The following is a 26,423-nucleotide window of genomic DNA, read 5'->3' as shown; positions in this document are numbered from 1 at the left end:
TTACGTGGGGGGGTAGACCTTAACGAACGCACGGCGAGACCCTCCATCCATACCTCCTTGCGTGGTCGGCATGTTGACCGTGACAATCTTGCTGTTAGGCGGCAGCGGTAGCTTGGCAGTGATGACCTTGGTCGCCATGGTCACCTGGCCGGCAGCGATCTGGAACGTTTGCCCAGAGGTGGTGACGCTGCTGGCCACGGTGGCCACCACGCCGGTGGAGGCTGCAACACACACACGTGACCTGCAGTCACACCCAGACCAGCGGGCAACCACAACAGCTACCGTCTATAGCAGTGGTGTCCACTGGGTTGGTTTTAGCAGCGTTGATATACAGTATAATCAAGGCCATTTGCTTGAATTTTGGGGCATTTATTGACCTAAAGGTTGACACTCCACATTGACAGTTTGGGAGTCTTGTTATTGTTAAGGTTTATAGGGAATTCACCTTTCCCTGATTATCAGAATTACTCTGGGAGATAAGAGTGGACACCACCGGCCAAAAAGGCACTCTGACAAAACTTAAATATATCTATTGTAATATGGTATAGCGACAAAAATGAAAAAACGAAAGCCATGCTGATGGTTGACATAGATGGTTACATTCACTAGGAGTGAAGATCCAATTAACCATTCAAAAGAACAACAAATGGGGATTGAAAGAGCCATCAACTCCACTCACGATCCTTTTCCCACAGCGCTTTCACATCACATCAACGACGGGGAAACGTCATCAGACACACACACACACCACAGTCACGTCATGTGATTTTAGACAAACAGCCTCCCTAATCCAGCTACACTCACCTGGGGTGCTCTGACCCTGTTTGACCGAGGAAGCAAACAACTGCTGGAAGTTCTTGTTCTGCTGGAATGTCACCGGCTTCCCCAGCTTGGTGGCCAGGACCACCTTGGTGCCTTGGGTCACCTGGCTGCTCAGAGAGCCCACCATGACCTTCTGGGTGGCGGAGGCCGGGGTGGTGGGAGTGCCGGTGGAGGGGTTGATGGCACCAGCCTTCTGCTGCTCCAACCGTTTCTAAAACATAAACAGTGATTTAACGAACGAGCAGGTGAAGGACTGCACACAGAATACAAATACTGACTCAAAGTAAGATGATTTTGCATCCTTCAACACAAATTTGCAATGACACTATGAATTTCTATTGGACAGTGTACATTAAGAATGGTTCTACTAAAGAATCATTGACACACAACTGCCAAAGTTAGCCCTTTAGAACTACTCTTTCCCAGCTCCCTGTGTTTTGTGTTTGTGGCCCCCTAGGTTTACACTGAGGGGGGGGTGCTATGTTGGGAGTCTAGGTGTCACACCGTAGTGCATGGTGGAAAATTGTCTGATCTTCCCACCTGCTGAGAAGCCAATCTCTGTTGCTTTAGCTGAATCTCCAATTGGGCCTTGACCTCCTCTGCTGTCTTCAGAGCACTACTAACCTTAACCTGGTCTGCCGCCTGGGCCTTCTCCCTCTCAACCCTGCATCAGGAAAGAGGAAAAGGTTAGAAGGCAACTGACATTCAGTGGGTTACAGTTAAAAGACCACACAACCGGTGTCTCACATTAACTCTAGCTCCAGCCCAAGGCTGAACCAACATCTCCTCACCTTTCTGAAAAGGCTCTGATCTCCCAAAGGTCCAGTTCCTCCTCAGAGAGCCACGTCTCCATGACGATAGGCCCAGTCTGCTTGGCTGGCTCAGGCTTCTTGGGCCTCAGAGCGCTGGACCTCAGGCCTTTCCTCTGGGGAGTGTGAGCCTCTGCTCAAGACAAAAAAGAGAATAGGGAATTGGGAAAGAGATATACAACCCCACAAAAAGATAGAAGACTTTGATGCCATATGCCTTCACTTTAATGAGTAGATAGAGAACAACAGTAACTCCATTGGTACTGTGTCTCACGTTGCTTGGGTAGGCATTAGCCTGGACAGGTGCTTTATCTAACTTGAGAGAGGACACAAGATGGGAATAAGGAACAAGCTGACCGAGGCAAGGCAAAGCTTCCAAGATTCATGAGGCCACTGTAGGGACCGGAACAGCGGGATCCTGGGCGATTTTGAAGATGCCGTGTGTTTTCTCTTTTTTACCTTTGGGAGTGTCGGGAACGCCGAGGGGACAGATGATTTTCCTGATGCAGTATTCCGACCGGATGCCGTACGCTCCCACGTCTCGCCGTTTGATGATCTCCGTGGTTGTGATCTCAGTGTCTGAGGTTTCTAGGGAGAGAATCAGATAGATCTGAGCATCTGCACATACCAATGACTCTCATCTTCAAAATGGACACTGCTTCATAGGCATGCATGGGCTACTAAACCACAGGACAACCGCACAAGCGTATCTGATCAGTTACTGACGCTCTAGTGCAGGGGTCGGCAATAGGCGGCCCGCGGGCCATTGCTGGCCCATCACCAATAATATTTGGCCCAGCAGAATATTTTGAGAATCCACTTTTTTTTTTACAATACCGGACCGACAGTCCCACATATAGCGCCTATAATGTCCGAATAGAGAATCTACCTCCACCTGAATAATGCTTATTGTACTTTTATCCATGTTGAGAGTGAATGACACAGGGACAGACAATCAGGCAGCGGGGTGCACCGAAGCGCACTGACGCTGAACCCCTCATAGTGAATCAGTAGGTGGACAACGTGTAGTGCTGAAATAGCCGTGTGTGGTTTGAAAAAATTAACACCAGCTCAGTAAATAATTCAAACGTAATGTTTACGTATATGTGACTGCAACACACATATGAACAGTAACAAAGCAAATTCAGTTTAATATTCTGAAAAACATTGACAACAAAATCGGTGAAAAAAAGAAAAGAAAGAAAAGTAATCCGCTTATGCGAGGGGTGGTGGTGCATAGGCCTATGCTCCTGAAACGACAGAGCAAACACACTATTAGGGATAATAATTACAATGAGCCATTCATTCAAAATATACAAAATACAATTAGGTTATTAAATACAATAACGACAGGCTTGGTACTCACTTAATGTGAAAAGTGGCATCTCCCATCGGTCAGTATTTACTTGATATCTGGTTATATGGACGTCGCTTTAATCCGCAGGCAGTTCTCAAGTTTTTTTTTGCATCAATCGATTCCTCTCGTGCGTCTTTATCACATTCATTGAGGAAAAGGACGACTCGCATGTATAGAAAGGGAACATTGTGAGCACGGAAGATGTGAGTCTCACAACGGCTTTGCGTTGATGAAACCAGGTAGGATGAACGTATAGTTCCCTGTCCATTCCTCTTTAAATGCCCTGTTTCACCGTCAACTTTCCTCTTTAGACCTTTGGAGAGTGACATGATGTTTCTCTTGCTAGTTAGCAGGTTAAATGTTTAGCTAACTTCACCCGGCAGGCAAACAACCAATCCAATAATAATGTGACCTTGTCTGGGAGGAGGGGGGAATCATTCAGAATAAAACTATGTTAAATAATTATTAGAATAAGCTAGGCTGCGCTACATCGTCAGTCCACACATTTATTATTCAAAACTATGGAAAAGGGTGAAACTACGTTTCAACGTTGTTGAGAATCACAACACAAACTTGCTAGTCAAGCCAAAATACTGCAACGTAATGGATTGGACTGCTACCTAGTTAACTACAACACTACTTTACATTGTTACCTAGTTAACTACAACACTACTTTACATTGTTACCTAGTTAACTACAACACTACTTTACATTGTTACCTAGTTAACTACAACACTACTTTACATTGTTACCTAGTTAACTACAACACTACTTTACATTGTTACCTAGTTAACTACAACACTACTTTACATTGTTACCTAGTTAACTACAACACTACTTTACATTGTTACCTAGTTAACTACAACACTACTTTACATTGTTACCTAGTTAACTAGAACACTACTTTACATTGTTACCTAGTTAACTAGAACACTACTTTACATTGTTACCTAGTTAACTACAACACTACTTTACATTGTTACCTAGTTAACTACAACACTACTTTACATTGTTACCTAGTTAACTAGAACACTACTTTACATTGTTACCTAGTTAACTACAACACTACTTTACATTGTTACCTAGTTAACTACAACACTACTTTACATTGTTAGCAGGCTCACAAAACAAGCTGTGTTAGTTGACTAGCGATGTGTACATTTTTCGAAAGAAAAGTCAAAGCATTAGAACGTGTCACATTTTTTAACAATCAATTACTTATGAATGAATGAATGAATGAATGAATGAATGGAATGAATGAATGGTCTTTATTGTCATTGCTACAGTACAGGTACCAAACAACGAAATTTAGGAGGGGTGGCTCCCCTGGTGTTAGGAAAAAAAAAGAAAAAAAAAATCGGGCCCGCCATCTAGTGGCTCAAAAATGTTTTGGCCCGAGGCCAAACCTAATTGCCGACCCCTGCTCTAGTGTTTCTAGTAATCATCACCTCATTACGTATATATATTACTGCCACTGTCTGCATTGTGGTTGGTAAGCTAAGCTTATGATTAAAAGGATATGACATTGATTCAGTGTCCTTGCACAAGGAGAGTGCGGGGGGGGGGGGAGAGGTACAGAGGCAGAAACAGGAGGGGGAGGACAGAAAGAGAGAGGGAGTGAGAGGAAGATGAAATAGCTGTGCACTCACCTGTGCGGGTGGTCCCCACAGCAGCGGAGGGCTTGACTGCCATGTCATCCCACCTCAGGCAGGCCCACAGCAGCCGCAGCATCAGGCTCACCCCTGCCAGAGACTTGACAGTCTGGAGACGGTACCTGCAGGGGGGGACACGGTGTGACTCATTGACCCATTAGGTGTGACTCGACCAAAATCACCCATCACCAGACAGAGACACGGAGAGACATGGTTCTCCTAAATGGTTTCAGTTCTTAGTGTCGTGGCAATTTCACCCACCTCCATGTGATTCCATAGGTGGGTCTGGGGGAGGGATAGGGCCAGATGTCCAGGGCAGGCTTGGCGTTGTATTTGAAGAAGGGCACCTCTCTGATGCCCCCTCTCCTCGCCAGTTTCTTCAGGTCGTCGTTGGGCAGGACGAAGATGCTCTTCTTGCTGCTCTTGGTGACAAACTTGCGGTACGAGGGGAGGGCCGTGCCCGAGCGGGTCTTCTTGGAGCAGACGTACTTGAGCAGTGTGACCCTGTCTCTGGTGGAGTACCCTTTGCTGACCGTCATGGAGGTCACCGTAGACCCGGAGGGGCCCGACTTGGTGTCCGTCACCGTCGCCGTGACAACGGTCTTGGTCTCCTGGGAGACGGCTGCTCTGCCGACGGGGTGAGCAGCATCCTTCTGCTCTCTTCTCCCTGGTCCTGTAACAGCCGCCTGCGTTGTTACCGCCGAACCTAATCTGACGTCCAGGTTATCCGTCTTTCCTGAGGTCTCAGACCTTACTGACTGCTGCTGGTCAGAGTCAAGCCTTTTGACAACCTGGTCTTTCGCTGCTGAGTCTACCTGCCCGTCCTGCGCCTTCAGACTCGTTAACGGTGTCACCGCTGACTTCACCGCCTGCTCCGTTTTGACAGAGGTCCCTGTGTTGTTGAGCTTCTCCTGGGGCTTGGAAGCGGCAGGCTTGGGCTGCAGAGCTGCCTGCTTGAGCTTCTCCAGCCTCTGCTTCTCCTCCATGGTGAACTGCTTCACCCGTCTCTCCAGCAGCCCGTCCAGCTTGGAGGCCTTGACTTTCTTCTTGTAGGCCGTGCGCAGCTGGAAGCCCTCGCTGACGTTCACCACGTCGTAGTTGAAGGGTCGGACATGGGGCTTGGTTTCAGACTCCTCCTCCTTTTTGGGCTCGTCTTCTTCCATAGGCTTCTCCTTCACAGCAGGTTTCGTCGGCGATGAGGGGCCTCTGCTGTTCACTTCACCTGAGAGATGGAGAGAACTCCGTTAACGATCAGCCGACATGACATGACAAAGTTAATGTTTGGCAATGAAAGAGAATAAAAGGACAGTTACGACTTCTGTGTTTAAGGAATATTTTACTTGTATATTAGGCAGCAGAGCAGGTCCATACTCTGGGTCCAGCTGTGTGGTCTGAACCAAGAACTGAGCTTTACATCAGCTCTTTTTACCCTTCGATCTATCACCCAGTCTGAAGCGGTATACAAAGCCTTAACATCTTCATGTTATATGCATCTGCATTTTATTTGGTTTGATAGTTCTTGTAAGTAAGTAAGTAAGTAAGTAAGTAAAGCTTTATTTATATAGCACCTTTCATACAAGAAATGCAGCTCAAAGTGCTTTACAACAGGAATAAGAACATAAAGTGAATATAAAAACATATACAAGCATAGAATGAATATAAAAGCAGGGGAAAACAGTCAAAATAAAAGGTAAAGATTTACATTTCTTACACACTATGTGATACATGTCATACATTCATACACTACTATATATTAGTAGTCTCACTTAACTTGATCACTAACCATCAAAGATTTTGTGAAAACAAGTTCCAAATGGTTGGCCTGATTAGCATGTCTCCTAACAGTCTAAATCTTACAGCAAGCATCAGGAAATGTTAAGCCTTTGTTATTCAAATGATTCACCTTGAGACATCTGGATTGTCGATGAAAGGTATGAGAAACAGATGGATATTACTGAATAAAGCACCTTTTTCTTTATCTAGACAGGTGGCGGGTGGACTTGAGACAACATCCATCTTGTCTTCAGTCTTCTCCTCCACCTGATCTTTATTATCCTCCATCTTCTCTGTGACGTTCTCCTCTTGCTTCTCTTTCAGCACCTGCCCCTCTCCTGGTGAGGTGCTCTGAGATGACTCTACGACCGACTTTAGCTTGTTGTCTTTTTCTGAAGCGGCTGGGACGGGCTCTTCTTTTTCCTGGGTTTCTGAGCCTGTCTCTGTTTTTAGCAAATCTTTCCGCTTTCCGCTATTCTTCCGGTAATGACGCGGAGCTGATCAGACGCATTTGTTTGCTCCGCTACAAGTTTGAAATAAATTCTTAAAAGAAAGCTCACATTCAAAGATCTTACATTAATAATTTAGTATTAAAAGGTTAGCCGCAAGAAATATACTATGCCACCTAAGAAAAAGGCCACCAAAGACATTACTATAGTATAGGCCTAATGACTGGTTCTGAGGATGAAAGCGCCGCGCGAGCTCCAGAGAACACTGAGGAAAGCAGTACGAACAGTGCCGTGGGCTCGGAGGATATTCTCAAGGCCATCCTCGACATGAAAACAGAATTCTCTGGTAAACTCGAAAAAGTTTTGTCTGTAATGGACAATATCAGCAGAGAAGTCAAAGAGTGTGCTGGCCGAGTCTCACAGGCGGAGCTACGCATTTCGGAGGCCGAGGACAGCATCGGAACCCTGAACGCAACCACCAGCGCTCTGGAAGAAAAAGTTACAAGGCTCACCTCCAAACTAGTTGATCTAGAAGGCCGCAGTCGGAGATCGAACCTGAGGCTGGTCCACCTCCCGGAGGGTGCGGAGGGAAAAGATGCTTGCTCATTTTTGGAGCAGTGGATTCCCGACGCCCTGGATATGGGGACACTACGCTTTCCTTTGATCATCGAGGGAGCTCACCGAATCTCTGGCCCAAGGTCCAATCCCGACGCACCACCGAGGGCTCTGATAATTAAATTCCTAAACTACAAGGATAAGGTGCGCGTCGCGAATGCAGCCAGGGCGAAAGGGAGAGTTCTCTACAAGAATCAGCACGTTATGTTTTTGCCAGATCTACCCATAAACAGCAGAAGCGATTTGACGGCGTTAAACAGCGGCTACAAGCCAAGGCTATCCGATATGGAATAATCTTCCCGGCGCGCCTGAGGATAACCCACAACGACCGTTCATATGTTTTTGAAACAGAGGTAGAGCATTTTTTGGAGACACTAAGCAATGATGGAGTAGCAGAACAACGATGAACAACGCACAGTAAGACTCAGTAAGACACAGTAAGACTCTTTTCCTGTGTGTGTATGCCTGATCAAGACTGATCTCCTTTGACTTTGTTTGAAGAGGAAAGTTATGGCTGGAAGTATATTTCCATTCTTTTTTGTTGTAAACATTTGACTTTTTTCAAACGCCTAACTCTTAGCCTACTTCAACACGGCGAATAATAACGATCTATGCTGGCTTTGTTTGAAGAGGAAAGCGACGTCTAGAACACTATCTCCATCCCCTTTTTTTTTTTTTACTTATTTTTATTTCTTATTTGTGTGTGTGTGTGTGTGTGTGTGTTCTAGACACCTGTCCTTTTTTTCCACAACGTTTAACTCTTAGCTGTACGGGACTATATGAACACGGCGAACAATGTAAGATCTTGGCTTGAATTATTTGTATGAAATTGGTCCTTGTTTAAAATGATATGCTACGTTTCCGTTTAATGCATAGACGATGAATTGTATGATATATGCTTGTTTTGTTTCATTTGCTCACTATGCTTGGGCTGTCATTAAAGTGAGAATAGAACTATGTACTTGATTAGACCTGATTAAAGACTTTGGGGTCTTTTCGGGATATAAAATAAACAACACAAAATCCTCAATCATGATGCTGAAGGAGGAGGAAAGACTCTGTCCTATACATGTCACTCCTTTTCTTAATACAACAGAAGGTTTTACCTACCTTGGTATTCACATTACACCAGAGATTGACCACATAGTCTCAATTAATTATGACCCTATCGTGGACTCCATAATAAAATCGATAGATAGGTGGTCATCCTTACCTATATCCCTGATTGGTCGGATCAATATTCTAAAAATGAATGTTCTGCCAAAGCTGTTGTATCTATTTCAGAATATTCCTTTGCCCCCTCCAACATCGCTCTTTACAAAGCTTAAAAGAATGTTCACTTCCTTCATATGGACTGATAGACGCCCCAGAGTTCGCTTATCCTTACTGTACCTTCCATATGACAGAGGAGGTCTCCACCTGCCTAATATCCAGTGGTACTACTGGGCTGCTCAGCTTCGCTCTACTATGTATTACTTGAGTTCTGACTACATCCCTTCCTGGCTAGATATTGAGATGTCCTTTGTTACTCCGAAACTACCCCTTAATCTATTTATCTACTCAGCGGATATCAAGAAACTGAGAAAACAAACAAACAATCCCTTTGTTCTTAACACAATTAAAGTCTGGTATGATGTGCGGAAATTTCTTGGTGAAACACAATCTCCGTCAGGTTTCACTCCTATTTGGGGAAATCAAAGTTTCATTCCAGGGAGAGAAGATTCGGGTTTCCAAATATGGGCCAGTAAGGGCTTAAGGAAAGTACAAGATTTATACAAAGAAAGTACTTTCATGTCATTTGAACAACTTATTGCTAAATTTGATATTCCTAGAAAACACTTTTTTAAATATTTGCAGCCAAGGAGCTTCCTCTCAACTGCCCAGAATGATTATTTAAAAGAACCCCCATTGTCCACTTTAGAAAGAACCATATCGTCCAATTGTAACGGTAGGGGAAGAATATCCGCTATATATATCATGTTAGAGACTGGCTCATCAGACTCGTCCATAGACAAACTAAATGCTTGGAGGGAAGAATTTCAGGAGGATATCACTTTGGACGAATGGAGTAGTATATGCACAAAGGCTCAGACACAGACTGTGAAAACACGACTAAAGCTATTACAATACAACTGGCTGATGCAATCTTATGTGACCCCTGTTAAATTAAATACGTTTAATAACAAAAATCCAGATGTATGTTTTAAGTGTAATACATGTAAAGGTACTTTATCTCACTGTCTCTGGGACTGCGAAAAGATCAAAGATTTTTGGAAGGAGGTATCTCAAATGATATTCCAGATAACATCGGTCTCCTTACCGCTCACTCCTAAAGTGTTTATCCTGGGGTTGTACCCAACTCATCTTCGTCTACAGCAATATCAACAAACACTCATAAATATGAGCCTGTTGCAAGCAAAACGGTTAATAGCTTTGGCTTGGAAAAATGTGAACAGGCCCAGTATTGCCCGATGGCTTAGGGAAATGTCATCCTCTTTAACAATGGAAAGGATGACATACATGATTAAAGGTAAACAAGACTCCTTTAAAAAGATATGGGGACCATTTTTGGAATATGTCCAGCAAAATGATGTGGGGAACTTATTAGCTAACGAGGGGAATTCTGGGTGATACAGAGAGCTCTATGGACATTTACACTTCTGACAAGGCGCTCTACTTGTAATATATCACAACCAACCTATGCCCTATCTTTACTTGATCAAAATATTGTAAACATGTATTTTGTTTGTCTTGCCCTCTGGTAGCACCTGTGTGTGTTTTTTGCTTGTTTGTTTTAGTTTTTTGTTCTGTTTTTTTTTGTTTGTTGCTGTTTTGTTTTGTTGCTGTTTTTGTTTTATTAGTTTTTCTGTGTTCTTTTGTCTGTTTTGTTTTGTTTTTCCCAGATTGCGATGTGGGTATTAATGTGTGTCTGTCTTTCTAGTTGGATGTTGTATTGTCCTAATCTCAAGAAAAATAATAAAAAATATTTGAAAAAATAAAAATAAAAAATAAAAAATCTTTCCGCTTGTTTGGGCCAGATGCTGCATTTTCTTTGCCCGTCTTAGCTGCTGTAAAAAGATGGCATTTACATAACATGAAGCAATATACATCCACTGAGCCATGCTGGAGGCATAGTTTCTGCCTCAACACCACAGATCATTAACAGCAACATGAGACAATGGGGAATAAACAAACAGACAAGCTAAAAACTTAAAATAGCCCTTTACCCTCCAGTGCTTTGCGGTAGTTGGCGTTGGTGTTCCCTGGTAGCCTGGTAACAAAGCGATGGACATGGGTCCTACTGACCCAGCTCCAGCCCCCGTACCCCGTCACTCTGTACTCCTCCCCCTTCTGCTTCCGTACCTACACACAGAGACAAGCACAGAGGACAACAACTAGAAGTAGGACAAATCTACAGCTTGTCACAAACAATAACACAACATGTATTGAGGAACACAATATTTTTGGATAATTATATTAATTTTAATTTAATTAATTATATGAATCATATAAAACACATCTCAGATGTACCTGGTGTTTGATGGGGATGGTGTACTTCACCCTGGTGGCCTGCAGCAGAGGCTCCTCATCCTTCAACTTTTTCTCTCTCTTTTTCACCTTCTCTTTCTCCTCCCGCTCCATGGAAGTCATGCGATGCAGCCTGAGGCGAGAGAGAGAGAGAGAGAGAGAGAGAGAGAGAGAGAGAGAGAGAGAGAGAGAGAGAGAGAGAGAGAGAGAGAGCAAAAACAGAGAGGATAAAAAAAAAACTGTTAGATAAAAACAGCAAGGTGACTCTGGCTTGTTTAGTCAGCAGCGATCCATTATGTTGTACAATGAGCTTTTTTTCACACCGTGGAAAAGCGTGTGCTACTCAGCATACATTGCTCACACCACTCTGCATTTAAAAGAGGAACAAAAGGCTTCAATGCAGTAGAGTGGTGATGCAAATCATAATTAGTCTGCTTTTGCTTTTCCTCCAAAAACGACATCTTATCCTACTAAAAGCAACATGTGTTAGGTGTTATGTGCAAGGTCCATGTGTTAAAGAATGACGGATTTCTGACAGTCACCCCCCCCCCCCCCCCCCCCCCATCATGGTGGTGTGCTTACATGGTGTGTCCAAGGGCATCTTTCCAGACTGGCAACATGACTACAGGTTTGATGGCACACTCCAGATTGGCCAGAGCCAAGGCAAACTCCCGGGGCTTACTGCACATCTGGAAAGCTTTGATCCAATTGGTCCTGGAAATACACAGGGAGAGAAATAAGTCATTGTGTGATGGAATGACATGGCCTCCTTGCATTGCCAATTCCCAACGCATCAGGGATCATCACTACATTTGCTCCACAGAGTAAGGGGGCTGTTAGACAGTAGCCTACCTGTGAGAGGCCCAGTTGGGGTGCATGAAGGGGGCGGGCACGTTGTTCTCCAGCTGGACGATGGTGAGCCTCAGCGTAGAGACGGTCAGCACCTTGGAGCCGTGGATGGAGCCGTTCCACTTGAAGTCCCCGGCGGGGGTCAGGCTGAACTTGTGGGAGAGGTGGCGCCGCTTGTCGTGGTCCTCGCGGTGCTGGTGCTTGTTGAGGGCCAGCGTGTTGGTGCTGTACTGGTTGTGGTAGACCCGGTACTTCCCCTCCTGGCCCAGTTTGAAGAAGTTGTTCAGGTTACTCTTCACGGCCAAATCTTTCTTGGCTGCGGCGACCGGGCGGGAGGCTTCACCCTCGGTACAAGAGGGAGACGTCTGAGAGAGAGAGAGAGAGACAGAGAGAGAGAGAGAGAGAGAGAGAGAGAGAGAGAGAGAGAGAGAGAGAGAGAGAGAGAGAGAGAGAGAGAGAGAGAGAGAGAGAGAGAGAGAGAGAGAGAGAGAGAGAGAGAGAGAGAGAGAGAGAGAGAGAGAGAGAGAGAGAGGGATAACAGACACAGAGATAAGAGGAGATGACCAACTTCAATGGGATTCTTCAATTTGATGACTGGCTGCGTCAATCGATTTGAGAGGTCCTGGTACATTTGCTGATTAAGCATCAACCTCTGGACAGACCACAGTGAGTCATACACTAGACTACTGGTATCCATTCAATGCTAATAATGCAGAGGAGGCCCCAGGTGAGAGACTAGCCTCTGAATGAACCCTCAGGGCAGCAGGCTGAGTGAGGGACACCTGGTTGGGGTCTCACCTCCTTGCCGTCCCTGGGCGTAGGGCTGCCGTCCCGGGAGCTGCCCTCCTTCAGCGGGCTCGGCCTGCTATCCGGGTTAGGCGGGTGGGTCACTACGCGGTTGGGACCCTGTCCAGACCCCGCCCCTTCGCCGTTCACCCTCTCCTTGCCTTCACCTGCAGGTCATGAAACAGATAAGTATCAGGGATCATCAGTTGATAAGAGACAGAGAAACAGAAAGATAGGGAGTCAATGACGACAAACGCAAACACCGACGAAGACACAGTACAGTGGAGGCGAAGATGTACCGAATCGAGCAGCATCTCCAACGTCTGGCATGCATGGGCTACTATTGAAAAACGCATTAGCGAGAAGGTCAACGTGGGTGTGACAGGATGGCGGTAGCCTACCTCTGTCGTCCTGGCTGGTGAAGGAGGACTGAGAGGACTTGTCGAGGAGGTCGGGCTCCACGGGGCCTGCGGGGGCGTCCCAGGCAGCAAACACAGACCAAAACAAGAGGATAATCTGCCTAACTGCAGAGTAACCAGCCAATTTAGAGAATAAGCTTGCTCATGTTCTGTCAACTGGCACGATGGTAGCAGCCGAAAGCATATAGAGCCGTGCCTCCACAGCAATGCACTCTGCGCCATCACATCCTAAGCCCGGGCCACAGGGTGGGAATGACGGAGAACTACCAGACTGGATTATGATCTCTGTGCAGTGTTTCCTCTATATGCATTTATTCGTGGCGGGCCGCCACCAAAGAATTTCCTCCGCCACCAAATGATTCAGACAGTCCACTTTGATTCAGGCTGCGCAGAAAGGCAGCGAGTTATTATGACCGGAGAACAGAAAAAAAGCAGATTGAAGCTAGATTTAGGCCGCTTCCAGACCAACATTTCGTTACGATTTAGCGGTAGTTATTTACAATATGTTACAATGTTGCAATTAACCTCGTCGTTTGTGTTCGCACTGCAATCGAGACTCTCAACAGGCACGCGGCGCGAGGCGACGCGCTTTCAAAACAGCTTTGTGATTGGTCCGAATTTAGCGGGACATTTGGATTTCAGGAAATCCCTCTCCTCTCTCTCTCTTAGCCCGTCGCCGGTGCCTTTAATCCCGTATCCTAATCGAAAACGGAACATCATCAGCGACGACTGTGGGTTATTGCATTTACTGCTGTTCTCTGGTTCATGTTCTTATACCAGTGCTCACTATAGAGTATTTTAAATGAACATTCGTAATGTATGTCTCTGATGTTCATGGTCAACTAAATGCGGTGGTAGCTGACGTCGGCACGTTGCGCCGTTCTGAGCGGCATTAGGTCTCGCTGCTGTGTTTTTAATGTTTGTCGGTTTTTTGTTGTATAATGTCTAATGTTACAATCTCAGCCAGAGTTGTTTATACCAGAAGTGCCCTCTTTGCACTAAGAGAGACTGCAAAACATGAGGGTTTCAAACACTCATTACCGAAGGAACTACGGAAGAAATACCGGGGGTGCAAAGCTGGAGCGAAGCTAAAAGCTAAATCGAGGAGGCGGTGGAGATACAAGCCGTTTCTACCATCAATCGTAATGGGAAATGTTAACTCCTTACCCAACAAATGTGACGAGTTGGAGGCACTCGTGATGCATCATTCAGTGTATCGGGAGTGCAGCCTGATGTGCTTCTCTGAGAGCTGGCTAAATGACAACATCGCCGACTCATGTGTGGAGATCGAACTATTCATAGCAATATGCGCGGGGCAAAAATAATCTATTGCTTCTAAAATCACCACGAACAGAACGGCGGAGGTACGGGTAAGCAGGGCTCATGTTGGTGTCCTCAGAGGTAAGAGTTGGTTTTCTTTAACTCAGCTGATAGCATTACCTTGCTGTTGTTGTTTACCGAATGCTCCATCTGACTGTCACACTGTGATTTTACTTGTGTAAACAGTTAATGAGTAACGTTAGCCGGTTCTGTGCGTGTACTCTCACGTAGGCCTACTTCGTATTGATCTTTCTGTGTGTGTGTGTGTGTGTGTGTGTGTGTGTGTGTGTGTGTGTGTAATGCGCGTTCCGCATGTTCCGCTGCAGCTGTAGGATATGTTGGTATTTGATCAGCTTCTATATAAAATCACCTGCTCGGCTTTAATGACTTAACCGCTATTTAAGAAATTGTAATTGTTGCCACCCTCTATACTAGTTTTTGGTGAAACCACGTCTTTGTTTTGAGCGCCAGTGCGTGTTTTATGCGCGTGCACGCGGGAAAAAAAATTGCGCGCAAGATAAGCGCTCCGCCACTAATGTGAAAAATCCTGGAGGAAACACTGCTGTGGATGGATGCTTTGGGGGCAGTCAGCCAGAGCACGAGACAGATGACATGCAAACGTGCAGCAGGGTATGACTAGGGAAGAGGGGGGGGCGGGGTTGAAAGGCTGGGAGGACATGCTGGTGGTTGCGTGACTCTTCCCCATGTACCTGTCCGCTCCTGCTCAGGCTCCGTAGGGCCCCCCCCCCCCCACAGCTCTCAAGCGGGGCGGGGCAGGCCCCCTCTGTGGGGTTTGGGGTGTCTGGTTTAGGGGGAGTGCTGTCCTGGGTGTTGCTGTACTACAGGATGCCATTAAATACATGAAGTCGTAAACCACAGTCGCTTTCAACACTCACCTTCTGAAAATTGCTCTCCGAAGCAATTCAAAAGAATCGCAAACAAGATGATAAAACGGATATTGGAGAGGAACATACGCAGTGGTGGCTGAAATACTTCCAAGAACACCCTGTAACAGACAGCTAAGCTTGCCAGGCTGGCTCTTATCACCACACCAGAAGGTTTACCTCACACACAGCCTTCAGCCACATCAACATCTCCATCTTACAGATCGCACCTGCGCTTAACGCTGCACTGCTTGATGCAATCCTATGAAATGGTGTGAAGACAAGTGAGTGCTTGTGACAGGTAACATACACAAGGTAACATACACAACCACTAACAATACTACAATCAGTAGTAGGGCTGTAACGGGATAATCCGTGATCCGTACGGATCGCCCTCCACGGTTCGGCACACATGTGTACCGCGGATCAATTGCAAAGTAATAATAATATTACTTAATATTAGTTAATATCTCTTGTAAATCACAATGTAGAGTTGCCGTGAAAAGATAGACGCGACAGTTGCGGGCTTTGTTTTACTCTAAAGCGCAATGATAGGTTGATAATGCGAAAGAAAAAGAATCCGTTGTTTGCTCACTACACGTGAAGCTGGGAATCCACAACATCAAGGCTGCGTTCGTAAATCCGCTCTGGAATCTGATCAGCGTTCAAGGAACGCCTCTTGTCCAATCAAATTACTTGGTCCCTTTATGACGTCGGACCCAGTGTGCGCTCCGGCGCTCTCAAAGCGAATTTACGAACGCGGCCCAAGTGTATCATGGCGAGTGCTAGTTACGTTGTTCGGCGGAGAAGAACTCGAAATGCCTCCCTCGTCATTTAAATCCCATGTATGGGAGCACTTTGGCTTCTCTGTCAACTATGACGGGAGGCACGAAAAAGGTAGCTCGACAACTTCTGATAATGTAGGCATTTTTTTCATACCATGTTCAAAATAAGGGTTCACTTTATTATTTAGTTAAAAGTGGCATAAAACATGTTCATTCATCTGCTTTAAAGAGCCCAGTGACTCACTGCTGCAACCAGGCGCCTCCTCCCTCTCTCCTATCATTTAAATTGAGTGTATTTCAGTATAATTATGTAATGTTTGAGTGTAGAATATGTTATATACTGTATATATTATATATATATGTATGTATATATATATATATATATATTACCAGTTTTGAAATCTTGAATGTTGTTGGTTTTTGTCACATAGTAAAAGTGGTGTTTTTACAGAATTCAAGGAAAAAGCAGTTTTTATAAAAACAAAAATGTTTTGTGTTGATCCGAAAAATTATCCTATCCGTGACTCAAAAACCGTGACACGATCCGATCCGTGAGTAAGGTGATCCGTTACACCCCTAATCAGTAGTCATCCACAGAGATTAATACCAATGTCATTGGCCATTATGTAACAAATTGATACAATGGCTTTTCAGAGAGCCAGTTGTCACTGACAACTCAAACTGAAAGCGAGATTAACTCGAGATTAACACCTGTCTGTGTGTCACTGGCGTGCTAGTAGCTCCAGTGAGCCGCAGAATGCAACAATAGTCTGGAAATTACGTGTATGAAACTTCTGTTTGTTCGAGAATAAATACCACGTGCAAAGACAATAAGAACATGCAGTAGAGACCCACACTAGGCCTGTATTCTCCACAAACAACTGCTGAAAGAGCTTTAAAATCTGAATTCTGTGAGGTACAATTGACTAGGCTAGAGTGTGTACAACACATGAACCAGCAGAAGACATATTTCTGTGAGAGTGCCACGACAAAAGAGCATGAAAAATATATTATTTCCAATTCCCGGGTTCCCCAAGCAGCCGTAGTTTATCATAACGAAGGTTTATACTGGGAGAGGAACAGCTGTGCTGCGGCTCTAATGAACAAAGGGGAGGTAGCGCGGTGCAGTGCAGCGTGGAGAAGGGCTCACAAGCATGATAAACACGCCAGCGAGACCCATTCATCACCTCACTGTCTCTGGTCGAGATGGAAGACCAGAAAGACCCTCAGTCAGGAGATTCTCCTAACGACACGCAACTACAAAAATTACCAATACGATGCTTGTTTTTTTTTAAGCTACGAGTAGTCACAACAAAAAGACTGATCTATAAATGACGTGTATGAAACTTCTGTCTGGGTACTAAGGGGAAAAGCATTGAGCTGATGCTTTTATCCAAAGCGACTTACATAATGTAAGCGACTTACATAGCACTAGTAGTGCTGCCATCGCAGTCGCTCATTTCTCCAGTTTATGTGCGGATGCATCAGTCAGTGTGTGTAGAGGAAGTTTTCTATGAATCCCCAAATTTGCGTCAGTTACGTACGCCTTCTTTTGTGCGTACGCAACGTTTATAAATGACCCCCCCTGATCTGACCCCCGCCCACCCAATACAGTAAAACCTCACCTGGTCTGAACTCCCCCCTCTCCTGAGAAGCCTTCTTCAGATACTTCAGTGTCTTCTCCGCCGCTTCCTGCTCCATCTTCCTCTTCCTCTTCAAGCCCCGGACGTCCAGAACCAGGTTGAGCAGCTGCTGGACCCTCTGAGGTTCCGACGCGGGGCAGGGAGGAACCTCGGGAGGCTGCGGACCCCCGTTGGGCTTGGGGACCTCCGGGGCGGGCTTCTCCGGACTCTCCGGGTCCGAGAGGGAGCTGGCGGAGTCCGGCAGGCTGCAGTGGGCCTCCACCAGCTCCTTGGCCTTGGCCACGGGCACCAGGTAGATGGTGGGGCTGTAGAAGTAGGAGCGCAGGTACCCGTCCATGTTGAGCTTGTGATGCTCGGGCTTAGGGAAGAGTTGGTCCCGGTCGTCCAGCTTGGCGTCGTACTCGGTCATGGGGAAGGGGCGGACCTTGTTGTCCTTCAGGCCGCTGAGGTAGGTGAGGGCTTGGCGCACCACCCCGGCGGAGATGTCGGCGGGCGGGTTGCAGGCCACCTTGACCAGGGCGTGGTGCAGGGCGGGGAGGAAGCTGACCAGCCGCGGCATGACCGAGTCCAGCGACTCGGAGGGCAAAGGATCCTGGGAGGCCGGGCATCTGGACGCTTCACAGCGAGAGAGAGAGAGAGAGAGAGAGAGAGAGAGAGAGAGAGAGAGAGAGAGAGAGAGAGAGAGAGAGCAAGGGAGAGAGAAGACAGACAGAAACAGAGACGTTGAAGACTACAATGAAGGAGATCTGAAGACAGCATTTAGACAGTATTTTCTTTTTTATATTAGGTCATAAAGTGACTTGCATCCAACGGTACAGAAAATAGATTTCAGCTTACACAGCTAGCAGAAGGAGATTACAAGATGGTGGAGGGAGACATCAGAGGACAGGATCATTGGAGTACATGGAATGGAATGAGGAATGGTGTCAAAAACATCCTGTATTTGATAGCGTTCCTCATTCCATTGTGTTGCATTACAATGAGGTGTCCTCCGATTTCTACCTTCACCAGCCTCCCCTGACAGCTACATACCAGGGATTGAGATCAATTTCGTTACTATTGTCCATTTCCCGTACAAAAATGTTGGTTCATTCGTAGCATTGTTTAGGAATGTACCCAGACCCTGATGTCTGCTACGTCATGTACTGTAATTACAGAGATGTTGTACTGTTAAATACTGACTGTATTTGGTCACATCCCTGATAAAAACAGAATATTCCAGTTGCTACAGCGCATATAAACACCTATAAACACCTATTCGGTTACAATACCCTGCATATTGACTTTAATCTGAATTTGGTGTGCTTGTAAACGTAATCTATGGAGAAGAACCATTGCTAATTTACGTTACGTTAGCAAGCTAGAAGAAACCTTAACATGTCAAGTTACCTCACCACCCGCATTTCTTTTTTTATTAATATATACTTCATTTTTTTTCCACCCCCATAATATAATTACTCAAACAGGTTACTTACCGTGAGTGTGTGCAGTTCTCCACGATGCAACTCGCTGGCGAGGAAATCTGAACTAATTACAGGCAGGTGTCAGGTGTCACTGACTGAACTGGTGGGAAGCCTCTTGTCTTGAAAGTCTCGAAGTAGTACCAAATATTTTATTTAATAATTAAGTGTCGTGAAATTCTAAGTCTTTACATAATAGGGTACGATATTTATAGTAGCTTTCAGTTGTTTGAAAACGGTACCTTTATCCGCGTTCGTAAATTCACCAGAGCCCAGCCCACACTGGGTTCAATGTTATAATGGCCCAAGTAATTTGATTGGACGAGAGGCCGTCACTCGCAAAGTGAATTTACGAAGGCGGCCCCGCCCCTACATTCTCAGCTCACTGGACACTGACGTGTTTCAGTTCAGTGAATGGACTACGCGCAGTGAGTCGAAGCTCTGAGAAGCACTGAATGATTGGATGAACGACTCTTTTGGACAAATCTTTTTAGTGAACTGATTGTAATGAATGAGTTCACTGAAACGAACTGCTTTGCCCATGATGACGTCACGACACAACTTTCATGACCCCCCCGCTACTTTTATTTTTATTTTTATTTTTTTGCAAATCTCCATGATTCACGTGGATGACCTATTTTGAGTTAAAAACGGCGAATTTCGCCGAAAGGTGACTAGTTTGCATCAATGTACATTGCAGTGAACATTTTCTTCAGTATATATGGTCCCGGCAGGAATCAAACCCACAACCTAAGTGTTGTTAGCACCATGCTCTACCCACTGAGCCACAGAGGACCACACTGAGGACCAGAGGACCACACTGAGACACAGAGGACCACACTGAGACACAGAGGACCACCCTGAGGACCACACTGAGACACAGAGGACCACACTGAGCCACAGAGGACCACACTGAGACACAAAGGACCACACTGAGACACAGAGGACCACACTGAGACACAGAGGACCACACTGAGACACAGAGGACCACCCTGAGGACCACACTGAGACACAGAGGACCACACTGAGACACAGAGGACCACACTGAGGACCAGAGGACCACACTGAGACACAGAGGACCACACTGAGGACCAGAGGACCACACTGAGGACCACACTGAGACACAGAGGACCACACTGAGGACCAGAGGACCACACTGAGGACCAGAGGACCACACTGAGCCACAGAGGACCACACTGAGACACAGAGGACCACACTGAGACACAGAGGACCACACTGAGGACCAGAGGACCACACTGAGACACAGAGGACCACACTGAGACACAGAGGACCACACTGAGACACAGAGGACCACACTGAGACACAGAGGACCACACTGAGGACCAGAGGACCACACTGAGACACAGAGGACCACACTGAGACACAGAGGACCACACTGAGACACAGAGGACCACACTGAGCCACAGAGGACCACACTGAGACACAGAGGACCACACTGAGACACAAAGGACCACACTGAGACACAGAGGACCACACTGAGACACAGAGGACCACACTGAGGACCAGAGGACCACACTGAGGACCAGAGGACCACACTGAGACACAGAGGACCACACTGAGACACAGAGGACCACACTGAGACACAGAGGACCACACTGAGACACAGAGGACCACACTGAGACACAGAGGACCACACTGAGGACCAGAGGACCACACTGAGACACAGAGGACCACACTGAGGACCACACTGAGACACAGAGGACCACACTGAGACACAGAGGACCACACTGAGCCACAGGGAGCTCAGTCAACATAGAGGAGTGGTAGAGCTCCATTCATTCTCTGCACCACCGAGAGTCAAAACATCAACACTGCCCTCTCCAGGGTGCTCAACTCCCTAACAGACGTCCACGTGTTCACCAGCAACCTTCAACACACAGCCCAACTAAAGCCATAGTCATTCTCCAAGGGATTAGTTCAGAGCCACCAGCAGCAGCAGCCGAAAGCCCAGTCTTACCGTTAGCAGCGGTGAGGAAGGCTTTGTTGTTGCCACGGGCCTTGTTGGTGAGGTCCTCTGTGATGTCCATGTGAGTGTGCACCTCCTCCCTCATCTCCTCCAGCACGGCACACAGGTCGTTCTCCCAGTACTCCTGGTCCAGGCACTCCAGCAGCTCCCCCAGCTGCACCTTGGTGCTGTAGTACCACATCTTCTTCTTCTCGTGCTCCCCGTCCTCCTCGCTGGAACAGACGGTTCATAACCAGTTAGATACACCAAGATCTTATATGACAACAAGCTTCACAACAAAGGCTTGAGTTACAAAAAATGGGCATTTACATTTTATGCATGTACGTTATTGATGAAAAAAAATATTTCGGGCTTAAAGATCTGATTGAAGAGATGGGATGAGCCTAATCGTATTTTCCCGTTGACATTATGTTGCAAGGTGGGTATCTAATTCACCTTGAAAACAAATGAATCTAAGCTTCAAAGGGAAGTAATAGGCTACGTGTTTTCTGGGTCATAAGGCATGAATAATTTCTTCTTGCCAGTAACAGTATTAGCCTATATACAGCTAAATGATTAAAGAAAGTCAAGCAAAGACCTTCCAACATCATCCGCTGTAGTTAGTACGCTGTTCTTTATGTTTATTTGGCAGCCGTTATCCAATTTAGGCAGAAACTGAATCACTTGGGTCACAACCTTTCACACCGTATGCCAACTCCTTTCATTGTTCTAAAGCAACACTGAGTGGGCTACTCAACACTAATTGGCATTGTGCTGAAATTCCACCAGGACGTCTTTGCTGCCTTCCAGCCCACTTGATGCCCCTCTTGTAGGCGTCTCACAAGAGAGGTTAAACCAATTACAGGCGGTGTGAAGACATGCTCAAGAGGAGGTGAGGCGAAATAGATGAACAAGGCCGATACTCCAGCAGAGATTCACTTCACTCTCAGGGGCAAAATCAGCCATGACAGAGCACAGGATGAAAGCCCGGAGGAGTGTCACCCTCACTAAGGGCGTAGTTAACGATCACACATCACACATCTCATAATGTCACTAATGACCCCTTAGGGACGCAGCTTGCTAGTATGTATAGCAGCAAGGAGGGGAGGGAAGTGTAGTATATTTTACTTGAAACATACATGTAGACATATATGTGCTGTGGTTAGTGGGTACACAGCAATGCACACATACCATGAATTGCAGAGGGGCCGCAAGGCTCCTCTGGGGCTTGTGGACACAGACACACACACACACACACACACACACACACACACACACACACACACACTGACCATTTCCAGATGACCAACACAGAGGGGCCGCAAGGCTCCTTGGGGCGGCTTGGGGGCACAGACACACACACACACACACACACTGACCATTTACAAAGGACGGGGAACCAGGCCATCATTGGCTAAAGCAAGCTTGACCAACTGTTTTTTGGTTGGCCCAGGGGTGAAGATATTTACATAGGAAAAGGGTATAAAATCCTTTGGGAAACCACTCTCTGCCCCTCTTTACTTCCTGCGACCACCCAGAGATGACCTGCTGCAGACCTTGAGAAGACCATGCTGTGTAAACTGCCTTTTTGAATAAATAGTCTTAAAACTGCTCAAGAACTCTTTACATCAACATCAACATTTTTTAGCAGCAACAGATACCATAATATACAACAGATAATATACAACAGAAGGAAATGGGCTTCTCAGATTGAGTCATTATCAGCACAATTATCACACCCAGTAATTTTTTTATTCAGACTGACTAGCTAGGATACCAGGCAATGAGAAATCACGCAAGAAACACAATGTAAAAAAACTGTTAAAAATAGTCCATGCATTTACATTTCTTTTCACATTTGTCTAACTCATTTGCGTCGAGCCCTTATGGGACATAGATAATGTTAACTTTCCAGTTTATTGGCCCCGAACAGTAGGGAGCGCACTGGTTACTTTAGTTTAGTCTAATTTAGCCAATATCGTAGCTAGTAACTAGCCTTAGCAGTCTGGACTGCTCTGCTTGATGAAGGATGCTTGTGAGACTTTGTGGTGACGTTCACAAACAGGAGCTTTATGTGCTCCGCAGCAACGAACACAATTCACAGCCTTATAACACTGTTATGCTGCAATCCTGAGCTTATCTGGACACGTTTAGACTGACTGTCATCACTCAACATCTGTGGCATGAAACATGTAGGTCTACTTTTCACTCACGCACACGGCTGAACCGGTAACAGTAAGGTAAACAATTTTTTACGGGAGATTCATGCTATTTTTGTCCCCCCGTCACAGTAACTGTGAAAAACAATCTCACACCACCAACCAGAAAAAACAACTCTGGGTTTTTTGAGAGAGAAGGCAATAAATCCCAAGGTACTATGAGGGAAAAACATAATCTCTCTCACTAGTTAGGGTACATAATACTGCGTCTTTACAAAGGTAATAAAATAACTTTCTTTGTCAAACCAATAAAAAGCATGAAAAAAAAAAACGAGACCGAGAGTAACCGTTTTTCTAGATCTCAATAATGTCAGCCCAATGATTATAACAAGCACCGGGCTTGCTGGCGCACAGAGATAGTTTTCACGCGTGTGTGCTTCACTTCTTCTTCTACCACCTGAGCCTTTTTTTGAGCCAGAAAAAACCTGCAGCAGAGATGATTTTGGCGACTGCAAAAGATTTCTATTCCAGGCATTGACATACACCCACTGTGACTGGATGCCTCGAAAAAACATAGAAGGCACATATGACATACTTTTCTCCTCTAAGAATAGAAGAGGGGAGAAAATGACTTGGCTCTGCCACTGTGAACATTTCAGAGCAAATGAAAATGTAGTAGGCCTAATGATAGAAAGAGTAACTATCGTTGATCGCCAATGATCAAGCGAATCGCCAATTTAAAGCAAAAGTGTTGTTATGTACCTCAGGTAAGTCATTACGTAGTAGGTAAGCGCATTTTGACATGAAAGAACACGGGTCGTTTTGATAACGCAATCCAGCGCCACCTTGATAAAAAATCCCGGGGGAGAACCCTGTATTACAATACATGATTTTGTTGGTGGAACGGAGGGGAGAAGGGGGGTCATTACTTACACAACTATCCTCCGGTTGAGGAACCAGTACTTCCTTTGGTGGCGGTCGTAGCCGACGGGCTCCAGGCGGATGCAAGGCTTGCTCTTCTGCATCTCCGTCACGCAGTCCGTGACCCCTGGCACCTTGTGAGCCACGCAGATCTCACACTGCCACTCGTCCTCCGGCACCTCCTCCAGGGGCGGCTTCACACACTCCAGGTGGTAGACGGCCGAGCAGGTCTCGCAGCACAGCAGGTCCCCCAGCCTGTGACACACGCGACAGTGGTCGTCGTACTGCACCACCCCCTCGGACATCAGCTCCTCGCGGGCGATGTTGGTGGTGAGGAACTGGTTCACCAGGAACTGCAGCACCTTGATCTTACTCTCCAGCGGGCCGTACGGGTAGTCCTCCTGCTCCTGGTAGGAGAGGACGTGGTGGTACTCCCGGTCGCTCTCGCAGTAGGCCCGCACCACCTCGGGCCAGGTCATGCCGTCGATGAAGTAGAGGGTGGAGTTGATGCTGTCTTTGAGGTCGGCGGGGCCGAACGTGGTGTTGGAGGTGTCCTCCTCGCGCAGGATGGCCTTGAGCAGAGAGATGTGGGGCTCGGCTATCAGCGTGCACTGCTCCGGGCCCACCAGCGCCGCGCAGAAGTCCTCGAAGCAGAACGGGGAGAGGCGCAGCACCGTGCTGAAGTTGCGCAGCACCTCGTAGATGGAGGACACGTTGAGCAGCTCCTGGCTGGGGACCATGAGGTCCTCCGAGGTCCTGGGGAGCTCCAGGGGAGGGATCTCTTTCTCCTCAAAGATGGGCGAGCGGGGGCGGTGGACCCGCGCCTTCCTCCTCCCTGCAGGACGAAGGGAGAGAACATAAAAGTTATTAATGACATTCATTTAAAGACACTAAAAAACCGGCAATCCTGTTTACAATGGTCAGCGATAAATAGCGAGTATATGTAAATCCATGCACAGAACTGCTATTCGTTTTTAGATCATTAAAATGGTACAGACATGCAAGCTTAGCATGTAGCAGGCTAACTATCTCCTGTATAGGAAATGGTGTCTTGACGCCGTGTGACAGGCTCCATTTTACAAAGCTCACAACACAATCAAAATTGTATATCTGTGATGTGATTACGGAGTAGGGCCGTGGGTTCCATTGTATATGAGTTGTATTGCGATCTTACCTTGCAAACCCCGTCGTTGTCTCATAATTAAAAATGAAATAACAATTATATAATAAAATATAAAACAATTACAACATCTGACAACGGCTAACTGACAGTTATGTCTTGACAGCTCCGTCACCATGGAAACAACTAGGCTGACTACTACACCGCTGCATTGTGGGATATTCAGAGAAGCAGCCGAAAGATGACGGTAGATACTTTTTTACTTTTTAAAATTATTATTATTTACAGTTGGTTGAGTTTTAAGTATTTGTGGCCAATTACCGATAGATTTGTAATGTATACATGTAAACTAATAATGACATCGCTATTATTATTATTATTATTATTATATATTTGTGTATATTGTATATATTTGTATATGTATTTACTTGTTTAAATGTTATAGTCATTGTTATATTATTTTGTTATTTTGTTTATCTTTGTTCTATGCCCCTTGGATTGTATGCAGAGGTGTCAAAAGTATTCACCCTAACCCTTCCTCTTCACCAAACCTGCTCTCTTGTCACTCGTGAGCTTAGAAGGTATAAGGTTCTATCTCCGTTTAGAATGATAAGGTTCTATCTCCGTTTAGAATGATAAGGTTCTATCTCCGTTTAGAATGATAAGGTTCTATCTCCGTTTAGAATGATAAGGTTCTATCTCCGTTTAGAATGATAAGGTTCTATCTCCGTTTAGAATGATAAGGTTCTATCTCCGTTTAGAATGATAAGGTTCTATCTCCGTTTAGAATGATAAGGTTCTATCTCCATTTAGAATGATAAGGTTCTATCTCCGTTTAGAATGATAAGGTTCTATCTCTGTTTAGAATGATAAGGTTCTATCTCTGTTTAGAATGATAAGGTTCTATCTCTGTTTAGAATGATAAGGTTCTATCTCTGTTTATGAATGTACATATAGTGGCATGCGTGCTCGTACTCTACTAACCGGGTCGCTGGTCTATATACCTCATCTCGACATCACGACTCACCTGTTGTTTTTGAGGGCTTCTCTTCAACAGAATTCGGCCTGTCTTTCTCTTTCACTACTTTCTCAACCCTCTTCTTCAT

At 45.8% G+C, this 26,423-nt stretch overlaps 1 protein-coding gene across 1 annotated transcript; it reads right to left on the bottom strand.

The window, feature by feature from the left end:
* On the bottom strand, positions 1-26,423 carry LOC308150268 (nucleosome-remodeling factor subunit BPTF-like; the record flags this gene model as incomplete). Its single annotated transcript, XM_080523118.1, has 19 exons — positions 1-221; positions 805-1,033; positions 1,363-1,486; positions 1,614-1,764; positions 2,091-2,219; positions 4,638-4,762; positions 4,902-5,862; positions 6,608-6,871; positions 10,495-10,545; positions 10,705-10,840; positions 11,009-11,138; positions 11,588-11,719; positions 11,858-12,198; positions 12,653-12,807; positions 13,042-13,107; positions 17,674-18,306; positions 21,130-21,350; positions 24,210-25,032; positions 26,345-26,423. The coding sequence occupies 19 exons, from the start codon at positions 26,421-26,423 to the stop codon at positions 1-3; spliced, it is 4,971 nt and encodes a 1,656-aa protein (XP_080379244.1).

The sequence above is a fragment of the Nansenia antarctica genome, assembly GCF_963989245.1.
Source record: "Nansenia antarctica genome assembly, chromosome: 2".
NCBI classification, from domain to species: Eukaryota; Metazoa; Chordata; class Actinopteri; order Argentiniformes; family Microstomatidae; genus Nansenia; species Nansenia antarctica.
The sequence above is the reverse complement of the archived record's forward strand: the minus strand, read 5'-3'. Positions and strand labels throughout refer to the sequence as shown.